We start from the raw sequence: 19,192 nt of genomic DNA, 5'->3' as shown, positions 1-19,192 counted from the left end.
GTACGAATCTACTTCTCACACCACTCCTCTCAGAATCATCTCCCTCTGTACTGGTACGAATCTACTTCTCACACCACTCCTCTCAGTCCCTCCCTCTGTACTGGTATGAATCTACTTCTCACACCACTCCTCTCAGTCCCTCCCTCTGTACTGGTACGAATCTACTTCTCACACCACTCCTCTCAGTCCCTCCCTCTGTACTGGTACGAATCTACTTCTCACACCACTCCTCTCAGAATCATCTCCCTCTGTACTGGTACGAATCTACTTCTCACACACTCCTCTCAGTCCCTCCCCTCTGTACTGGTACGAATCTACTTCTCACACCCCTCCTCTCAGAATCATCTCCCTCTGTACTGGTACGAATCTACTTCTCACACCACTCCTCTCAGTCCCTCCCTCTGTACTGGTACGAATCTACTTCTCACACCACTCCTCTCAGTCCCTCCCTCTGTACTGGTACGAATCTACTTCTCACACCACTCCTCTCAGTCCCTCCCTCTGTACTGGTACGAATCTACTTCTCACACCACTCCTCTCAGTCCCCTCCCCTCTGTACTGGTACGAATCTACTTCTCACACCACTCCTCTCAGTCCCTCCCTCTGTACTGGTACGAATCTACTTCTCACACCACTCCTCTCAGTCCCTCCCTCTGTACTGGTACGAATCTACTTCACACCACTCCTCTCAGTCCCTCCCTCTGTACTGGTACGAATCTACTTCTCACACCACTCCTCTCAGTCCCTCCCTCTGTACTGGTACGAATCTACTTCTCACACCACTCCTCTCAGTCCCTCCCTCTGTACTGGTACGAATCTACTTCTCACACCACTCCTCTCAGTCCCTCCCTCTGTACTGGTACGAATCTACTTCTCACACCACTCCTCTCAGTCCCTCCCTCTGTACTGGTACGAATCTACTTCTCACACCACTCCTCTCAGTCCCTCCCTCTGTACTGGTACGAATCTACTTCTCACACCACTCCTCTCAGTCCCTCCCTCTGTACTGGTACGAATCTACTTCTCACACCACTCCTCTCAGTCCCTCCCTCTGTACTGGTACGAATCTACTTCTCACACCACTCCTCTCAGTCCCTCCCTCTGTACTGGTACGAATCTACTTCTCCACCACTCCTCTCAGTCCCTCCCTCTGTACTGGTACGAATCTACTTCTCACACCACTCCTCTCAGAATCATCTCCCTCTGTACTGGTACGAATCTACTTCTCACACCACTCCTCTCAGTCCCTCCCTCTGTACTGGTACGAATCTACTTCTCACACCACTCCTCTCAGTCCCTCCCTCTGTACTGGTACGAATCTACTTCTCACACCCCTCCTCTCAGTCCCTCCCTCTTGACCCATCTTCCTCTACTTTCTTCACTGCCTCAACATATGACAACTTCTGCTCTACTCTGACCCTGGAAACCTCAACCTGTCTCTCTCTCTCTCTCACGGGACCCCTCCTCTGATCCTGAAACCTCAACCTGTCTCTCTCTCTCACCCTCCTCTCAGGGACGTCTCTGATCCTGGAAACCTCAACCTGTCTCTCTCTCTCCTCACGGGACGTCCTCTGATCCTGGAAACCTCTACCTGTCTCTCCTCTCACACTCCCGTCTCTGATCCTGGAAACCTCAACCTGTCTCTCTCTCTCACACACGGGACGTCTCTGATCCTGGAAACCTCTACCTGTCTCTCTCTCTCACACACGGGCGTCTCTGATCCTGGAAACCTCTACCTGTCTCTCCCTCTCACACGGGACGTCTCTGATCCTGGAAACCTCTACCTGTCTCTCTCTCTGTACGGGACGTCTCTGACCCTGGAAACCTCTACCTGTCTCTCTCTCCACGGGACGTCTCTGATCCTGGAAACCTCTACCTGTCTCTCTCCTCTCACGTCTCCTCTGATCCTGGTAAACCTCTACCACCACTCTCTCTCTCTCCCTCTCTGATCCTGGAAACATCAACCTGTCTCTCTCTCTCCTCACACGGGACGTCCCTCTGATCCTGGAAACCTCTACCTGTCTCTCTCTCACACGGGACGTCTCTGATCCTGGAAACCTCTACCTGTCTCTCTCTCACACAGGGACGTCTCTGATCCTGGAAACCTCTACCTGTCTCTCTCTCACACGGGACGTCTCTGATCCTGGAAACCTCTACCTGTCTTTCTCTCTGTACGGGACGTCTCTGATCCTGGAAACCTCTACCTGTCTCTCTCTCACACTGGTACGTCTCTGATCCTACAAACCTCTAGTCCTGTCTGGTACTCTACTTCTCACACGGGACGTCTCTGATCCTGGAAACCTCTACCTGTCTCTCTCTCACACCACTCCTCTCACGTCCCTCTGATCCTGGAAACCTCAACCTGTCTCTCTCTCTCACACACGGGACGTCTCTGACCCTGAAAAACTCAACCTGTCTCTCTCTCTGTACGGGACGTCTCTGATCCTGGAAACCTCAATCTGTCTCATCTCCCTCTGTACGGGACGTCTCTGATCCTGGAAACCTCCTCTGTCTCTCCCACGGACGTCTCTGATCCTGGAAACCTCTTCACTGTCCTCAACATATCACACACGGGCGTCTCTGATCCTGGAAACCTCAACCTGTCTCTCTCTCTCACACGGGATGCCACGTCTCTGATCCTGGAAACCTCAACCTGTCTCTCTCTCACACGGGACGTCTCTGACCCTGGAAACCTCAACCTGTCTCTCTCTCTCACACGGGACGTCTCTGATCCTGGAAACCTCAACCTGTCTCTCTCTCTCTCACACGGGACGTCTCTGACCCTGGAAACCTCAACCTGTCTCTCTCTCTCACACGGGACGTCTGATCCTGGAAACCTCAACCTGTCTCTCTCTCACACGGGACGTCTCTGATCCTGGAAACCTCAACCTGTCTCTCTCTCTCTCTCGTGGGACGTCTCTGATCCTGGAAACCTCAACCTGTCTCTCTCTCACACGGGACGTCTCTGATCCTGGAAACCTCAACCTGTCTCTCTCTCTCACACGGGACGTCTCTGACCCTGGAAACCTCTAACCTGTCTCTCTCACACACACGGGACGTCTCTGATCCTGGAAACCTCTACCTGTCTCTCTCTCTCACACGGGACGTCTCTGATCCTGGAAACCTCAACCTGTCTCTCTCTCTCACACGGGACGTCTCTGATCCTGGAAACCTCAACCTGTCTCTCTCTCTCACACACGGGACGTCTCTGATCCTGGAAACCTCTACCTGTCTCTCTCTCACACACGGGACGTCTCTGATCCTGGAAACCTCAACCTGTCTCTCTCTCACACACGGGACGCCTCTGATCCTGGAAACCTCAACCTGTCTCTCTCTCACACGGGACGTCTCTGACCCTGGAAACCTCAACCTGTCTCTCTCTCTCTCACACGGGACGTCTCTGATCCTGGAAACATCAACCTGTCTCTCTCTCTCTCACACGGGACGTCTCTGATCCTGGAAACCTCAACCTGTCTCTCTCTCACACACGGGACGTCTCTGACCCTGAAAACCTCAACCTGTCTCTCTCTCTCTCACACGGGACGCTCTGATCCTGGAAACCTCAACCTGTCTCTCTCTCACACGGACGTCTCTGATCCTGGAAACCTCAACCTGTCTCTCTCTCTCACGGACGTCTCTGATCCTGGAAACCTCAACCTGTCTCTCTCTCACACACGGACGTCTCTGATCCTGGAAACCTCAACCTGTCTCTCTCTCTCTCTCACACGGGACGTCTCTGATCCTGGAAACCTGTGTGGCTCAGTCGGTAGAGCATGGCGCTTTGCAACGCCAACCGTCGTGGGTTCGATTCCCACTGGGGCCACCCATATGTAAAAGTAGTGGCCCCAGCCGACTTGTAAGTCGCTTTGGACAAAAGCGTCTGCTAAATGGGATATATTATTATTATTATTATTAAACCTCAACCTGTCTCTCTCTCTCTCACACGGGACGTCTCTGATCCTGGAAACCTCAACCTGTCTCTCTCTCTCTCACACGGGACGTCTCTGACCCTGGAAACCTCAACCTGTCTCTCTCTCTCACACGGGACGTCTCTGACCCTGGAAACCTCAACCTGTCTCTCTCTCTCACACGGGACGTCTCTGATCCCCAGCTCCATGGGCCCCCTACAATTAACACATACCACTACTTTCCCTGCTACACATTCCCTTCTCTCTCTCATGCCCTTCTGCAGACTTCTCCTGGACACCTAGGAACCTCCCTCCTACACACTGCCACTACCCCATAGGAACCTCTAGGAACCTCCCTCTTACACACTGCTACCACATAGGAACCTCCCTCCTACAAACTTCTACACACCCAGGAACCTCCCTCCTACACACTGCCACCACATAGGAACCTCTAGGAACCTCCCTCTTACACACTGCTACCACATAGGAACCTCCCTCCTACACATTGCTACCACATAGGAACCTCCCTCCTACACACTGCTACCACATAGGAACCTCCCTCCTACACAATACTACCACATAGGAACCTCCCTCTTACACACTGCTACCACATAGGAACCTCCCTCCTACACACTGCTACCACATAGGAACCTCCCTCCTACACACTGCTACCACATAGGAACCTCCCTCCTATACACTGCTACCACATAGGAACCTCCCTCCTACACACTGCTACCACATAGGAACCTCCCTCCTACACACTGCTACCACATAGGAACCTCCCTCCTACACACTACTACCACATAGGAACCTCCCTCTTACACACTGCTACCACATAGAACCTCCCTCTTATACACTGCTACCACATAGGAACCTCCCTCCTACACACTGCTACCACATAGGAACCTCCCTCCTACACATTGCTACCACATAGGAACCTCCCTCCTACACACTGCTACCACATAGGAACCTCCTCCAACACATTGCTACCACATAGGAACCTCCCTCTTACACACTGCTACCACATAGGAACCTCCCTCCTACACATTGCTACCACATAGGAACCTCCCTCCAACACACTGCTGCTACATAGGAACCTTCCTCCAACATACACTGCTACCACATAGGAACCTCCCTCCAACACACTGCTACCACATAGGAACCTTCCTCCTATACACTGCTACCACATAGGAACCTCTAGGAACCTCCCTCCAACACACTGCTGCCACATAGGAACCTCCCTCCTACACACTGCTGCCACATAGGAACCTCCTCCTACACACTGCTACCACATAGGAACCTCCCTCCTACATTTTGCTACCCCATAGGAACCTCCCTCCTATACACTGCTACCACATAGGAACCTCCCTTACACACTGCTACCACATTTAGGAACCTCCCTACACACTGCTACCACATAGGAACCTCCCTCCTACACACTGCTACCACATAGGAACCTCCCTCTCTACACACTGCTACCAAATTTAAAATTATCCTCTCTGAGTCCCTCTTATCCTCTCTGAGTCCCTCTTATCCTCTCTGAGTCCCTCTTATCCTCTCTGAGTCCCTCTTATCCTCTCTGAGTCCCTCTTATCCTCTCTGAGTCCCTCTTATCCTCTCTGAGTCCCTCTTATCCTCTCTGAGTCCCTCTTATCCTCTCTGAGTCCCTCTTATCCTCTCTGAGTCCCTCTTATCCTCTCTGAGTCCCTCTATCCTCTCTGAGTCCCTCTTATCCTCTCTGAGTCCCTCTATCCTCTCTGAGTCCCTCTATCCTCTCTGAGTCCCTCTTATCCTCTCTGAGTCCCTCTATCCTCTCTGAGTCCCTCCTATCCTCTCTGAGTCCCTCTATCCTCTCTGAGTCCCTCTATCCTCTCTGAGTCCCTCTATCCTCTCTGAGTCCCTCTATCCTCTCTGAGTCCCTCCTATCCTCTCTGAGTCCCTCTATCCTCTCTGAGTCCCTCTATCCTCTCTGAGTCCCTCTTATCCTCTCTGAGTCCCTCTTATCCTCTCTGAGTCCCTCTTATCCTCTCTGAGTCCCTCTTATCCTCTCTGAGTCCCTCTTATCCTCTCTGAGTCCCTCTTATCCTCTCTGAGTCCCTCTTATCCTCTCTGAGTCCCTCTTATCCTCTCTGAGTCCCTCTTATCCTCTCTGAGTCCCTCTTATCCTCTCTGAGTCCCTCTTATCCTCTCTGAGTCCCTCTTATCCTCTCTGAGTCCCTCTATCCTCTCTGAGTCCCTCTTATCCTCTCTGAGTCCCTCTTACCCTCTGAGTCCTCTCTTATCCTCTCTGAGTCCCTCTTATCCTCTCTGAGTCCCTCTATCCTCTCTGAGTCCCTCTTATCCTCTCTGAGTCCCTCTTATCCTCTCTGAGTCCCTCTATCCTCTCTGAGTCCCTCTATCCTCTCTGAGTCCCTCTATCCTCTCTGAGTCCCTCTTATCCTCTCTGAGTCCCTCTTATCCTCTCTGAGTCCCTCTTATCCTCTCTGAGTCCCTCTATCCTCTCTGAGTCCCTCTATCCTCTCTGAGTCCCTCTATCCTCTCTGAGTCCCTTCTATCCTCTCTGAGTCCCTCTATCCTCTGAGTCTCTATCCTCTCTGAGTCCCTCTATCCTCTCTGAGTCCCTCTTATCCTCTGTACCTGGCATCCACCAAATACTCATTGTGTTCTCCCCTCAGTTACAGCACTTAACCTTCCCATGCTTCCTCATTCCCTGTAACCACGTGTTCCTCCACACTTGACGTCCCTCTTTCCTTTCCACTGAGTCAGCTACATGTCCCATTCTTTGACATTTAAAACGCTGCAGTGCATTATGGGACAAATTCTCTTGAACATTGAAAGTCCCTCTATCCTTTCTGTTGAGGCAAAAACCCAACAACCCTCATCTTTCACTGACAGGCTTTCACTTCCTGTGTCCTTCTCTCGTACATCAATCTGTTGGTTTCCGTTTCTGCCTCGCTTCACATTGGTCTTTAATATAAAAATCCCTCATCCTCTCTGAGTCCCTCTATCCTCTCTGAGTCCCTCTTATCCTCTCTGATCCCTCTTATCCACTCTGAGTCCCTCTATCCTCTCTGATTGGTCCCTCTATGGCCTCTCTGGCCCAGCGTCGTCTTTGGCACTCTTACGAGGCCCTCTTGTAAATAAGAATTTGTTCTTAACTGACCTTCCTAACGTTTAAATAAAGGTTTACATGAAATAAAAATCCTCTACCTAGTATAAGAACCAGAGACATGACCGTTAACGTGTTGACTCTCTCCTCTACCTAGTATAAGAACCAGAGACATGACTGTTAACGTCCCTGACTCTCTCCTCTACCTAGTATAAGAACCAGAGACATGACCTAACTGTTGACTCTCTCCTCTACCTAGTATAAGAACCAGAGACATGACCGCATTGTTGACTCTCCCTCTACCTAGTATAAGAACCAGAGACATGACCGTTAACGTGTTCCCTCTCTCCTCATTCCTAGTATAAGAACCAGAGACATGACCGTTAACGTGTTGACTCTTCCTTTCCTACTATAAGAACCAGAGACATGACCCATTAACTTTGACTCTCTCCTCTACCTAGTATAAGAACCAGAGACATGACCGCTAACGTGTACTCCTCCTTACCTAGTATAAGAACCAGAGACATGACCGTTAACGTGTTGACTCTCTCTACCTGAGTAAACCCAAGAACCTCAGACATGACCGTTAACGTGTTGACTCTCCCTCTACCTAGTATAAGAACCAGAGACATGACTGTTGTGTTGACTCTCTCCTCTACCTAGTATAAGAACCAGAGACATGACCTTTAACGTGTCACACATCCAGGCCCTACCTAGTATAAGAACCAGAGACATGACCGTTAACGTGTTGACTCCTCCTCTACCTAGGGTAAGAACCAGAGACATGACCGTTAACGTTTGACTCTCTCCGACCTAGTATAAGAACCAGAGAATGACCGTTAACTGACCTTCCTCTTTAAATAAGAACCAGAGACATGACCGTTAATAAAACTCCTCTCTACCTAGTATAAGAACCAGAGACATGACCGTTAACGTGTTGACTCTCTCCTCTACCTAGTATAAGAACCAGAGACATGACCGTTAACGTGTTGACTCTCTCCTCTACCTAGTATAAGAACCAGAGACATGACCGTTAACGTGTTGACTCTCTCCTCTACCTAGTATAAGAACCAGAGACATGACCGTTAACGTGTTGACTCTCTCCTCTACCTAGTATAAGAACCAGAGACATGACTGTTAACGTGTTGACTCTCTCCTCTACCTAGTATAAGAACCAGAGACATGACCGTTAACGTGTTGACTCTCTCCTCTACCTAGTATAAGAACCAGAGACATGACCGTTAACGTGTTGACTCTCTCCTCTACCTAGTATAAGAACCAGAGACATGACCGTTAACGTGTTGACTCTCTCCTCTACCTAGTATAAGAACCAGAGACATGACTGTTAACGTGTTGACTCTCTCCTCTACCTAGTATAAGAACCAGAGACATGACCGTTAACGTGTTGACTCTCTCCTCTACCTAGTATAAGAACCAGAGACATGACCGTTAACGTGTTGACTCTCTCCTCTACCTAGTATAAGAACCAGAGACATGACCGTTAACGTGTTGACTCTCTCCTCTACCTAGTATAAGAACCAGAGACATGACCGTTAACGTGTTGACTCTCTCCTCTACCTAGTATAAGAACCAGAGACATGACCGTTAACGTGTTGACTCTCTCCTCTACCTAGTATAAGAACCAGAGACATGACCGTTAACGTGTTGACTCTCTCCTCTACCTAGTATAAGAACCAGAGACATGACCGTTAACGTGTTGACTCTCTCCTCTACCTAGTATAAGAACCAGAGACATGACTGTTAACGTGTTGACTCTCTCCTCTACCTAGTATAAGAACCAGAGACATGACCGTTAACGTGTTGACTCTCTCCTCTACCTAGTATAAGAACCAGAGACATGACCGTTAACGTGTTGACTCTCTCCTCTACCTAGTATAAGAACCAGAGACATGACCGTTAACGTGTTGACTCTACCTCTAGTAGTATAAGAACCAGAGACATGACCGTTAACGTGTTGACTCTCTCCTCTACCTAGTATAAGAACCAGAGACATGACCGTTAACGTGTTGACTCTCTCCTCTACCTAGTATAAGAACCAGTAGACCCTCTATAACAGACCCAGTGGACCCTCTATAACAGAACCAGTGGACCCTCTATAACAGACCCTCTATAACAGACCCAGTAGACCCTCTATAACAGAACCAGTAGACCCTCTATAACAGACCCTCTATAACAGACCCTCTATAACAGACCCTCTATAACAGAACCAGTGGACCCTCTATAACAGACCCAGTGGACCCTCTATAACAGACCCTCTATAACAGACCCTCTATAACAGAACCAGTAGACCCTCTATAACAGACCCAGTAACAGACCCTCTATAACAGAACCAGTAGACCCTCTATAACAGACCCTCTATAACAGACCCTCTATAACAGACCCTCTATAACAGAACCAGTAGACCCTCTATAACAGACCCTCTATAACAGACCCTATAACAGAACCAGTAGACCCTCTATAACAGACCCTCTATAACAGACCCTCTATAACAGAACCAGTAGACCCTCTATATCAGACCCTCTATAACAGACCCTCTATAACAGACCCTCTATAACAGACCCTCTATAACAGACCCTCTATAACAGACCCAGTAGACCCTCTATAACAGACCCTATAACAAACCAGTAGACCCTCTATAACAGACCCTCTATAACAGAACCAGTCAGACCCTCTATAACAGAACCAGTAGACCCTCTATAACAGAACCAGTGGACCCTCTATAACAGACCCTCTATAACAGACCCTCTATAACAGACCCTCTATAACAGAACCAGTAGACCCTCTATAACAGACCCATAGACCCTCTATAACAGACCCAGTAGACCCTCTAACAGAACAGACCCTCTATAACAGACCCTCTATAACAGACCCTCTATAACAGACCCTCTATAACAGACCCTCTATAACAGACCCATAACAGACCCTCTATAACAGACCCAGTAGACCCTCTATAACAGACCCTCTATAACAGACCCTCTATAACAGACCCTCTATAACAGACCCTCTATAACAGACCCCCTCTATAACAGAACCCTCATAACAGACCCTCTATAACAGACCCTCTATAACAGACCCTCTATAACAGAACCAGTAGACCCTCTATAACAGACCCTCTATAACAGACCCTCTATAACAGACCCTCTATAACAGACCCTCTATAACAGAACCAGTATAACCCCTCTATAACAGAACCAGTAGACCCTCTATAACAGACCCTCTATAACAGACCCTCTATAACAGACCCTCTATAACAGAACCAGTGGACCCTCTATAACAGACCCACTATAACAGACCCTCTATAACAGACCCTCTATAACAGACCCTCTATAACAGACCCTCTATAACAGACCCTCTATAACAGTGATACACAAACACACTCCGACACACTTTCAGAGATCTGATGACAATAAAGGACAATACTAGTTATGGTGTATTTTGACGTGTGTGTGTGTGTGTGTGTGTGTGTGTGTGTGTGTGTGTGTGTGTGTGTGTGTGTGTGTGTGTGTGTGTGTGTGTGTGTGTGTGTGTGTGTGTGTGTGTGTGTGTGTGTGTGTGTTTCCCAGGAGGGCTTCGACAAGGCCCTGGAGGAGGCAGTAGATAAGCTGGTGGTGGTGGACTTCACAGCCACGTGGTGTGGCCCCTGTCAGAGCATCGCTCCTTTCTTCAAGGTGACCTTCTAATGCACCTTGTATTTAAATAGGAGATACTTACTGCACTTTCTACTGGGTGTTGGGGTGTTGGTCTGTTTTGGAACGGGATGTGGAGTTAAACTTATCTGACTTAATTTCCCTTCTCCTCTCCCTGTCTCTCTCCCTGTCTCTCTCTCCCGTCTCTGTCTCTCTCCCTGTCTTATCCATCTCGCTGGGATCTCTCTCTCCATCGCTCTCTCTCGCTGTCTCTCTCGCTCTGTTCTCTCTGTCTCTTTCCTCTGTCTTCTCGCCTGTATCTCGCTCTCTGTCTGTCTCTGTCTCTCTGTCTCTCTCTCTGTCTCTCTGTCTCTCTCTGTCTCTCTCTCTGTCTCTGTCTCTGTCTCTCTCTCTTATCCTGTATCTCTGGGATCTGCCATCTGTCTCTCTCACTCCTCTTTGTCTCTCTGCAACTATCTCTGGGATCTCTGTCTCTCTCTGTCTCCAGGGTCTGTCTGAGAATTATCAGAGTCTGGTCTTCCCTGGTTGACGTGACGACGACCGTGAGCAACAGATCTGGGATCAGCCATCTGCCCTTAACTACAGCCTTTATCCATACAGCAACAATATTAACAGATCTGGGATCAGCCATCTGCCCTTAACCACAGCCTTTATCCATACAGCAACAATATTAACAGATCTGGGATCAGCCATCTGCCCTTAACCACAGCCTTTATCCATACAGCAAAGGGTATTAACAGATCTGGGATCAGCCATCTGCCCTTAATCACAGCCTTTATCCATACAGCAACAATATCAACAGATCTGGGATCAGCCATCTGCCCTTAATCACAGCCTTTATCCATACAATATTAACAGATCTGGGATCAGCCATCTGCCCTTAATCACAGCCTTTATCCATACAATATTAACAGATCTGGGATCAGCCATCTGCCCTTAATCACAGCCTTTATCCATACAGCAACAATATTAACAGATCTGGGATCAGCCATCTGCCCTTAACTCAGCCTTTATCCATACAGTATTAACAGATCTGGGATCAGCCATCTGCCCTTAACTTTATCCATACAGCAACAATATTAACAGATCTGGGATCAGCCATCTGCCCTTAATCACAGCCTTTATCCACAGCATTAACAGATCTGGGATCAGCCATCTGCCCTTAATCACAGCCTTTATCCATACAGCAACAATATTAACAGATCTGGGATCAGCCATCTGCCCTTAACCACAGCCTTTATCCATACAGTATTAACAGATCTGGGATCAGCCATCTGCCCTTAATCACAGCCTTTATCCATACAGCAACAATATTAACAGATCTGGGATCAGCCATCTGCCCTTAATCACAGCCTTTATCCATACAGCAACAGTATTAACAGATCTGGGATCAGCCATCTGCCCTTAATCACAGCCTTTATCCATACAGCAACAATATTAACAGATCTGGGATCAGCCATCTGCCCTTAACCACAGCCTTTATCCATACAGCAACAGATTAACAGATCTGGGATCAGCCATCTGCCCTTAACCACAGCCTTTATCCATACAGCAACAATATTAACAGATCTGGGATCAGCCATCTGCCCTTAACCACAGCCTTTATCCATACAGCAACAATATCAACAGATCTGGGATCAGCCATCTGCCCTTAACCACAGCCTTTATCCATACAGCAACAATATCAACAGATCTGGGATCAGCCATCTGCCCTTAACCACAGCCTTTATCCATACAGCAACAATATCAACAGATCTGGGATCAGCCATCTGCCCTTAACCACAGCCTTTATCCATACAGCAACAATATTAACAGATCTGGGATCAGCCATCTGCCCTTAACCACAGCCTTTATCCATACAGCAACAATATCAACAGATCTGGGATCAGCCATCTGTCCTTAACCACAGCCTTTATCCATACAGCAACAATATTAACAGATCTGGGATCAGCCATCTGCCCTTAACCACAGCCTTTATCCATACAGTATCAACAGATCTGGGATCAGCCATCTGCCCTTAACCACAGCCTTTATCCATACAGCAACAGTATCAACAGATCTGGGATCAGCCATCTGCCCTTAATCACAGCCTTTATCCATACAGCAACAATATCAACAGATCTGGGATCAGCCATCTGCCCTTAACCACAGCCTTTATCCATACAGCAACAATATCAACAGATCTGGGATCAGCCATCTGCCATTTATCCATAACCAGCCTTTATCCATACAGCAACAATATTAACAGATCTGGGATCAGCCATCTGCCCTTAACCACAGCCTTTATCCATACAGCAACAGTATCAACAGATCTGGGATCAGCCATCTGCCCTTAACCACAGCCTTTATCCATACAGCAACAATATTAACAGATCTGGGATCAGCCATCTGCCCTTAACCACAGCCTTTATCCATACAGCAACAATATTAACAGATCTGGGATCAGCCATCTGCCCTTAACCACAGCCTTTATCCATACAGCAACAATATTAACAGATCTGGGATCAGCCATCTGCCCTTAATCACAGCCTTTATCCATACAGCAACAATTTATCCATAACAGATCTGGGATCAGCCATCTGCCCTTAACCACAGCCTTTATCCATACAGCAACAATATTAACAGATCTGGGATCAGCCATCTGCCCTTAACTGCTCCCACAGCCTTTATCCATACAGCAACAGTATCCCCTGGGATCAGCCATCTGCCCTAACCACAGCCTTTATTATCAGCCATCTGCCCTTAACCACAGCCTTTATCCATACAGCAACAATATCAACAGATCTGGATCAGCCATCTGCCCTTAACCACAGCCTTTATCCATACAGCAAAGGGTATTAACAGATCTGGGATCAGCCATCTGCCCTTAACCACAGCCTTTATCCATACAGCAACAATATTAACAGATCTGGGATCAGCCATCTGCCCTTAACCACAGCCTTTATCCATACAGCAACAGATATCAACAGATCTGATCTGGGATCAGCCATCTGCCCTTAACCACAGCCTTTATCCATACAGCAACAATATTAACAGATCTGGGATCAGCCATCTGCCCTTAATCACAGCCTTTATCCATATCCATACAGCATCTGGGATCAGCCATCTGCCCTTAACCACAGCCTATCCATAACAGATCTCTGGGATCAGCCATCTGCCCTTAACCACAGCCTTTATCCATACAGCAACAATATCAACAGATCTGGGATCAGCCATCTGCCCTTAATCACTTTAACCAACAGCCTTTATCCATACAGCAACAATATTAACAGATCTGGGATCAGCCATCTGCCCTTAACCACAGCCTTTATCCATACAGCAACAATATCAACAGATCTGGGATCAGCCATCTGCCCTTAATCACAGCCTTTATCCATATATCAACAGATCTGGGATCAGCAACACAGCCTATTAACAGATCTGGGATCAGCCATCTGCCCTTAACCACAGCCTTTATCCATACAGCAACAATATTAACAGATCTGGGATCAGCCATCTGCCCTTAACCACAGCCTTTATCCATACAGCTGGGAACAAACCACAGCCTATCCATACAGCAACAATATTAGATCTGGGATCAGCCATCTGCCCTTAACCACAGCCTTTATCCATACAGCAACAATATTAACAGATCTGGGATCAGCCATCTGCCCTTAACCACAGCCTTTATCCATACAGCAACAGTATCAACAGATCTGGGATCAGCCATCTGCCCTTAACCACAGCCTTTATCCATACAGCAACAATATCAACAGATCTGGGATCAGCCATCTGCCCTTAACCACAGCCTTTATCCATACAGCAACAATATTAACAGATCTGGGATCAGCCATCTGCCCTTAACCACAGCCTTTATCCATACAGCAACAATATCTGCCCTTAACCACAGATCTTAGCCATCTGCCCTTAATCACAGCCTTTATCCATACAGCAACAGTATCAACAGATCTGGGATGCCTTTATCCATACAATATTAACAGATCTGGGATCAGCCATCTGCCCTTAACCACAGCCTTTATCCATACAGCAACAATCTGATGTAAGCCATCTGCCCTTAACCACAGCTATTAACAGATGTCATCAGCCTCTGTCCTTTCCATACAGCAACAATATTAACAGATCTGGGATCAGCCATCTGCCCTTAACTTTATCTGCAACAATATTAACAGATCTGGTCCCATCTGCCCTTAACCACAGCCTTTATCTCAGCAACAATCAGATCTCACTCCCTTAACCACAGCCTTTATCCTTCAGCAATCTGCCCTTAACCACAGCCTATCTCTCTGTCCCATCTGCCCTTAATCACAGCCTCCTTCTATCTCTCTGTCCCCCTCCATACAGTATCTCTGGGATCCTTTTCTTTATCCATATCTCTCTCTGGGATCAGCCATCTGCTCCCTCCCTCGCTCAGTCCTTCTGGGATCTCTGCCCTTAACTCAGCCTCTTATCCATACAGCAACAATGTCCCCATCTGCCCTTAACCACAGCCTTTATCCATACAGCAACAATATTAACAGATCTGGGATCAGCCATCTGCCCTTAATCCAGCCTTTATCCATCTATCTCTCTGTCCCCTTTATCCTCCCTCTCTGTCCTTCTGTCTCTCTCCCTCCCTCGCTGTGATGGTCTTGTCTCTTGTCTTCTCCCTCTCTGTCCCCCTCTCCTCTCCTCCCCTCTCTTCTATCTCTCTCCTCCCCCTCCTCCTCTCTGTCCTATCTCTCTGTCTCCCCCTCCTCCCTCTGTCCTTGTCTCTGTCTCCCTCCTCCCTCGCTGTCCTTGTCTCTGTCTCCCCCTCCTCCCTCTCTCCCCTCTGTCTCCCCCTCCTCCCTCTCTGTCCTTGTCTCTCTCTCTGTCCCCCTCTCTGTCCTTCTATCTCCCCCTCCTCCCTCTCTGTCCTTGTCTCTGTCTCCCCCTTCCTCCCTATGTCCTTGTCTCTGTCTCCCCCTCCTCCCTCTCTCTCTCCTTGTTCTGTTTCTCCCTCCCCTTGTTCCATCCTCCCTCCCTCTGTCCTTGTCTCTGTCTCCCCCTCCTCCCTCTCTGTCCTTGTCTCTGTCTCCCCCCTCCCCCTCTCTGTCCTTGTCTCCCCCCCTCCTCCCTCTCTGTCCTTGTCTCTGTCTCCCCCTCCTCCCTCTCTGTCCTTGTCTCTGTCTCCCCTCCTCCTCCCCTGTCTGTCTTTCCCTCTCTGTCCTCTGTCTCCCCTCCTCCCCTGTCTGTCCTCCCTCTCTGTCTGTCTCCCCCCCTCCTCCCTCTCTGTCCTTCTCCCCCTCCTCCCTCTCTGTCCTTGTCTGTCTCCCCCTCCCTCTCTGTCCTTGTCTCCCCCTCTCTGTCCTTCTGTCTCTCCTCCCTCTCTGTCTCCTCCCCCTCCTCCCTCCCCTCTCTGTCCTTGTCTCTGTCTCCCCCTCCCTCCCTCTCTGTCCTTGTCTCTGTCTCCCCCTCCCTCCTTGTCTCTGTCTCTGTCCTTGTCTCTGTCTGTCTCCCCTCCTCCCTCCCTCTCCAGGATGTGGCCAGTTTCTGTGACATCAAGTGTATGCCAACATTCCACTTCTACAAGAACCAGAAGAAGGTAGGAGGAGTCTGCTGGTAGTCTTAAAGAGACAGTTCCTAATTTTAACTAGAAGGGTAGGAGGAGTCTGCTGGTAGTCTTAAAGAGACAGTTCCTAATTTTAACTAGATGAAGGTAGGAGGAGTCTGCTGGTAGTCTTAAAGAGACAGTTCCTAATTTTAACTAGAAGAAGGTAGGAGGAGTCTGCTGGTAGTCTTAAAGAGACAGTTCCTAATTTTAACTAGAAGAAGGTAGGAGGAGTCTGCTGGTAGTCTTAAAGAGACAGTTCCTAATTTTAACTAGAAGAAGGTAGGAGGAGTCTGCTGGTAGTCTTAAAGAGACAGATCCTAATTTGAACTAGAAGAAGGTAGGAGGAGTCTGCTGGCAGTCTTAAAGAGACAGATCCTAATTTTAACTAGAAGGTAGGAGGAGTCTGCTGGTAGTCTTAAAGAGACAGATCCTAATTTTAACTAGAAGGTAGGAGGAGTCTGCTGGTAGTCTTAAAGAGACAGTTCCTAATTTTAACTAGAAGGTAGGAGGAGTCTGCTGGTAGTCTTAAAGAGACAGTTCTTAAAGAGACAGTCTCCTTCCTAATTTTAACTAGAAGGTAGGAGGAGTCTGCTGGTAGTCTTAAAGAGACAGTTCCTAATTTTAACTAGAAGGTAGGAGGAGTCTGCTGGTAGTCTTAAAGAGACAGTTCCTAATTTTAACTAGAAGGTAGGAGGAGTCTGCTGGTAGTCTTAAAGAGACAGTTCCTAATTTACTAGAAGAAGGTAGGAGGAGTCTGCTGGTAGTCTTAAAAGACAGTTCCTATCTAACTAGAAGAAGGGGAGGAGTCTGCTGGTAGTCTTAAAGAGACAGTTCCTAATTTTAACTAGAAGAAGGGAGGAGTCTGCTGGTAGTCTTAAAGAGACAGTTCCTAATTTTAACTAGAAGGTAGGAGGAGTCTGCTGGTAGTCTTAAAGAGACAGTTCCTAATTTTAACTAGAAAGGTAGGAGGAGTCTGCTGGTAGTCTTAAAGAGACAGTTCCTAATTTTAACTAGAAGGTAGGAGGAGTCTGCTGGTAGTCTTAAAGAGACAGTTCCTAATTTTAACTAGAAGGTAGGAGGAGTCTGCTGGTAGTCTTAAAGAGACAGTTCCTAATTTTAACTAGAAGGGTAGGAGGAGTCTGCTGGTAGTCTTAAAGAGACAGATCCTAATTTTAACTAGAAGGTAGGAGTCTGCTGGTAGTCTTAAAGAGACAGTTCCTAATTTTAACTAGAAGGTAGGAGGAGTCTGCTGGTAGTCTTAAAGAGACAGTTCCTAATTTTAACTAGAAGGAGTCGGCTGGTAGTCTTAAAGAGACAGTTCCTAATTTTAACTAGGGTAGGAGTCTGCTGGTAGTCTTAAAGAGACAGTTCTTAATTTTAACTAGAAGGTAGGAGGAGTCTGCTGGTAGTCTTAAAGAGACAGTTCCTAATTTTAACTAGAAGGTAGGAGGAGTCTGCTGGCAGTCTTAAAGTGGCAGTCAGCAGTTCCTAATTGTAAACCACTCTGTGACACATTCTGCTGTAAGAAGCTCTATGTAAACTGAGACTGGGAGATATGAGGTTGAGCAGGAAAGCTACGGGGCAGGAAACGGCAGAGAAGTTTCCTCGCGCTTCACATCTCTTCGTTTGTTGTGGAAACCCCATATCCCCATATTGTTTGTTTACTTCGTTATCGCACTTACTTATACATTACAATTGGTTGATTCATTGGTTGATTCATTTATTTGTTGGTTGTTTGATTTGATTCATTGATTGGTTAGGTGATTGATTCATTTATTTGTTGGTTGATTTGTTAAATAACTGATTTGATTCATTGATTGGTTAGGTGATTGATTCATTTATTTGTTGGTTGGTTGATTTGATTCATTGATTGGTTAGGTGGTTGATTCATTTATTTGTTGGTTGGTTGATTTGTTGAATAACTGATTTGATTCATTGATTGGTTAGGTGATTGATTCATTTATTTGTTGGTTGGTTGATTTGATTCATTGATTGGTTAGGTGGTTGATTCATTTATTTGTTGGTTGGTTGATTTGTTGAATAACTGATTTGATTCATTGATTGGTTAGGTGATTGATTCATTTATTTGTTGGTTGTTTGATTTGATTCATTGATTGGTTAGGTGATTGATTAATTTATTTGTTAGTTGGTAGATTTGTTAAATAACTGATTTGATTCATTGATTAGTTAAGCGATTGATTCATTTAGTTGTTGATTGGTGGATTTGTTGAATAACTAATTTGATTCATTGATTGGTTAGGTGATTGATTAATTTATTTGTTGGTTGGTTGGTTGATTGATTTGTTAAATAACTGATTTGATTCATTGATTGGTTCGGTGATTGATTGATAAATGTATTTGTTGATTGGTTGAATAACTGATTTGATTGGTTGTTGTGTTCCAGGTGGAGGAGTTCTCAGGGTCCAATCAGGCCAAACTGGAGGAGCTGGTCAACACTCACAAATAAACACACACCCGTCTGTCTCCTCTCCTCCCTCTCACCTGTCTGAGGACAGTTGTCTCCTCTCCAACTCTCCTCTGTCTCAATTCACCTGAGGATGCCCCAAAGCCTTCCACCCCCTCCTCAACTGATCTGACAGGACGCCCCAAAGCCTTCCACCCAATCCTCCCTTTCTCTTCCCCCAATCTACGTAGAATATGCCTTTCACCTTCCTCTGTTTTCCCTTCTCCCTGTCTCCCCCCCCCACCCTGTCCAGTCTCCCTCTCTCCCCCCGGTCCCTTCTCCCCCCCGTCTCCCTCTCTCCCCCGGTCCCCCCCCCCCTCTCTCTCCCACCCCCCCCCGGTCCCCTCTCTGCCCCCATCTCCCTCCCCCCCCCCGGTTTCCCTCTCCCCATCTCTCCCCCCCCCTGTTTCTCTCTCTCCCCCCGGTTTCTCTCTCCCTGTCTCTCTCCCCCGTTTCTCTCTCCCACCCCCC

The 19,192-nt window shown here is 47.6% G+C and overlaps 1 protein-coding gene across 1 annotated transcript in view; it reads left to right on the top strand.

The window, feature by feature from the left end:
* Window positions 1-18,961, top strand: part of LOC135533340 (thioredoxin-like) — a 23,795-nt gene extending 4,834 nt beyond the window's left edge. The window contains exons 2-5 of the mRNA XM_064960698.1: window positions 10,602-10,706; window positions 11,173-11,199; window positions 16,183-16,248; window positions 18,662-18,961. Coding sequence (XP_064816770.1) covers window positions 10,602-10,706; window positions 11,173-11,199; window positions 16,183-16,248; window positions 18,662-18,724 — 261 coding nt within the window. The 3' untranslated portion in view covers window positions 18,725-18,961. The remainder of the gene's footprint in view (window positions 1-10,601; window positions 10,707-11,172; window positions 11,200-16,182; window positions 16,249-18,661) is intronic.
* The last annotated feature ends 231 nt before the right edge of the window (window positions 18,962-19,192 follow it).

This window comes from Oncorhynchus masou, unplaced genomic scaffold (assembly GCF_036934945.1).
Source record: "Oncorhynchus masou masou isolate Uvic2021 unplaced genomic scaffold, UVic_Omas_1.1 unplaced_scaffold_2328, whole genome shotgun sequence".
NCBI classification, from domain to species: Eukaryota; Metazoa; Chordata; class Actinopteri; order Salmoniformes; family Salmonidae; genus Oncorhynchus; species Oncorhynchus masou.
The sequence above is the reverse complement of the archived record's forward strand: the minus strand, read 5'-3'. Positions and strand labels throughout refer to the sequence as shown.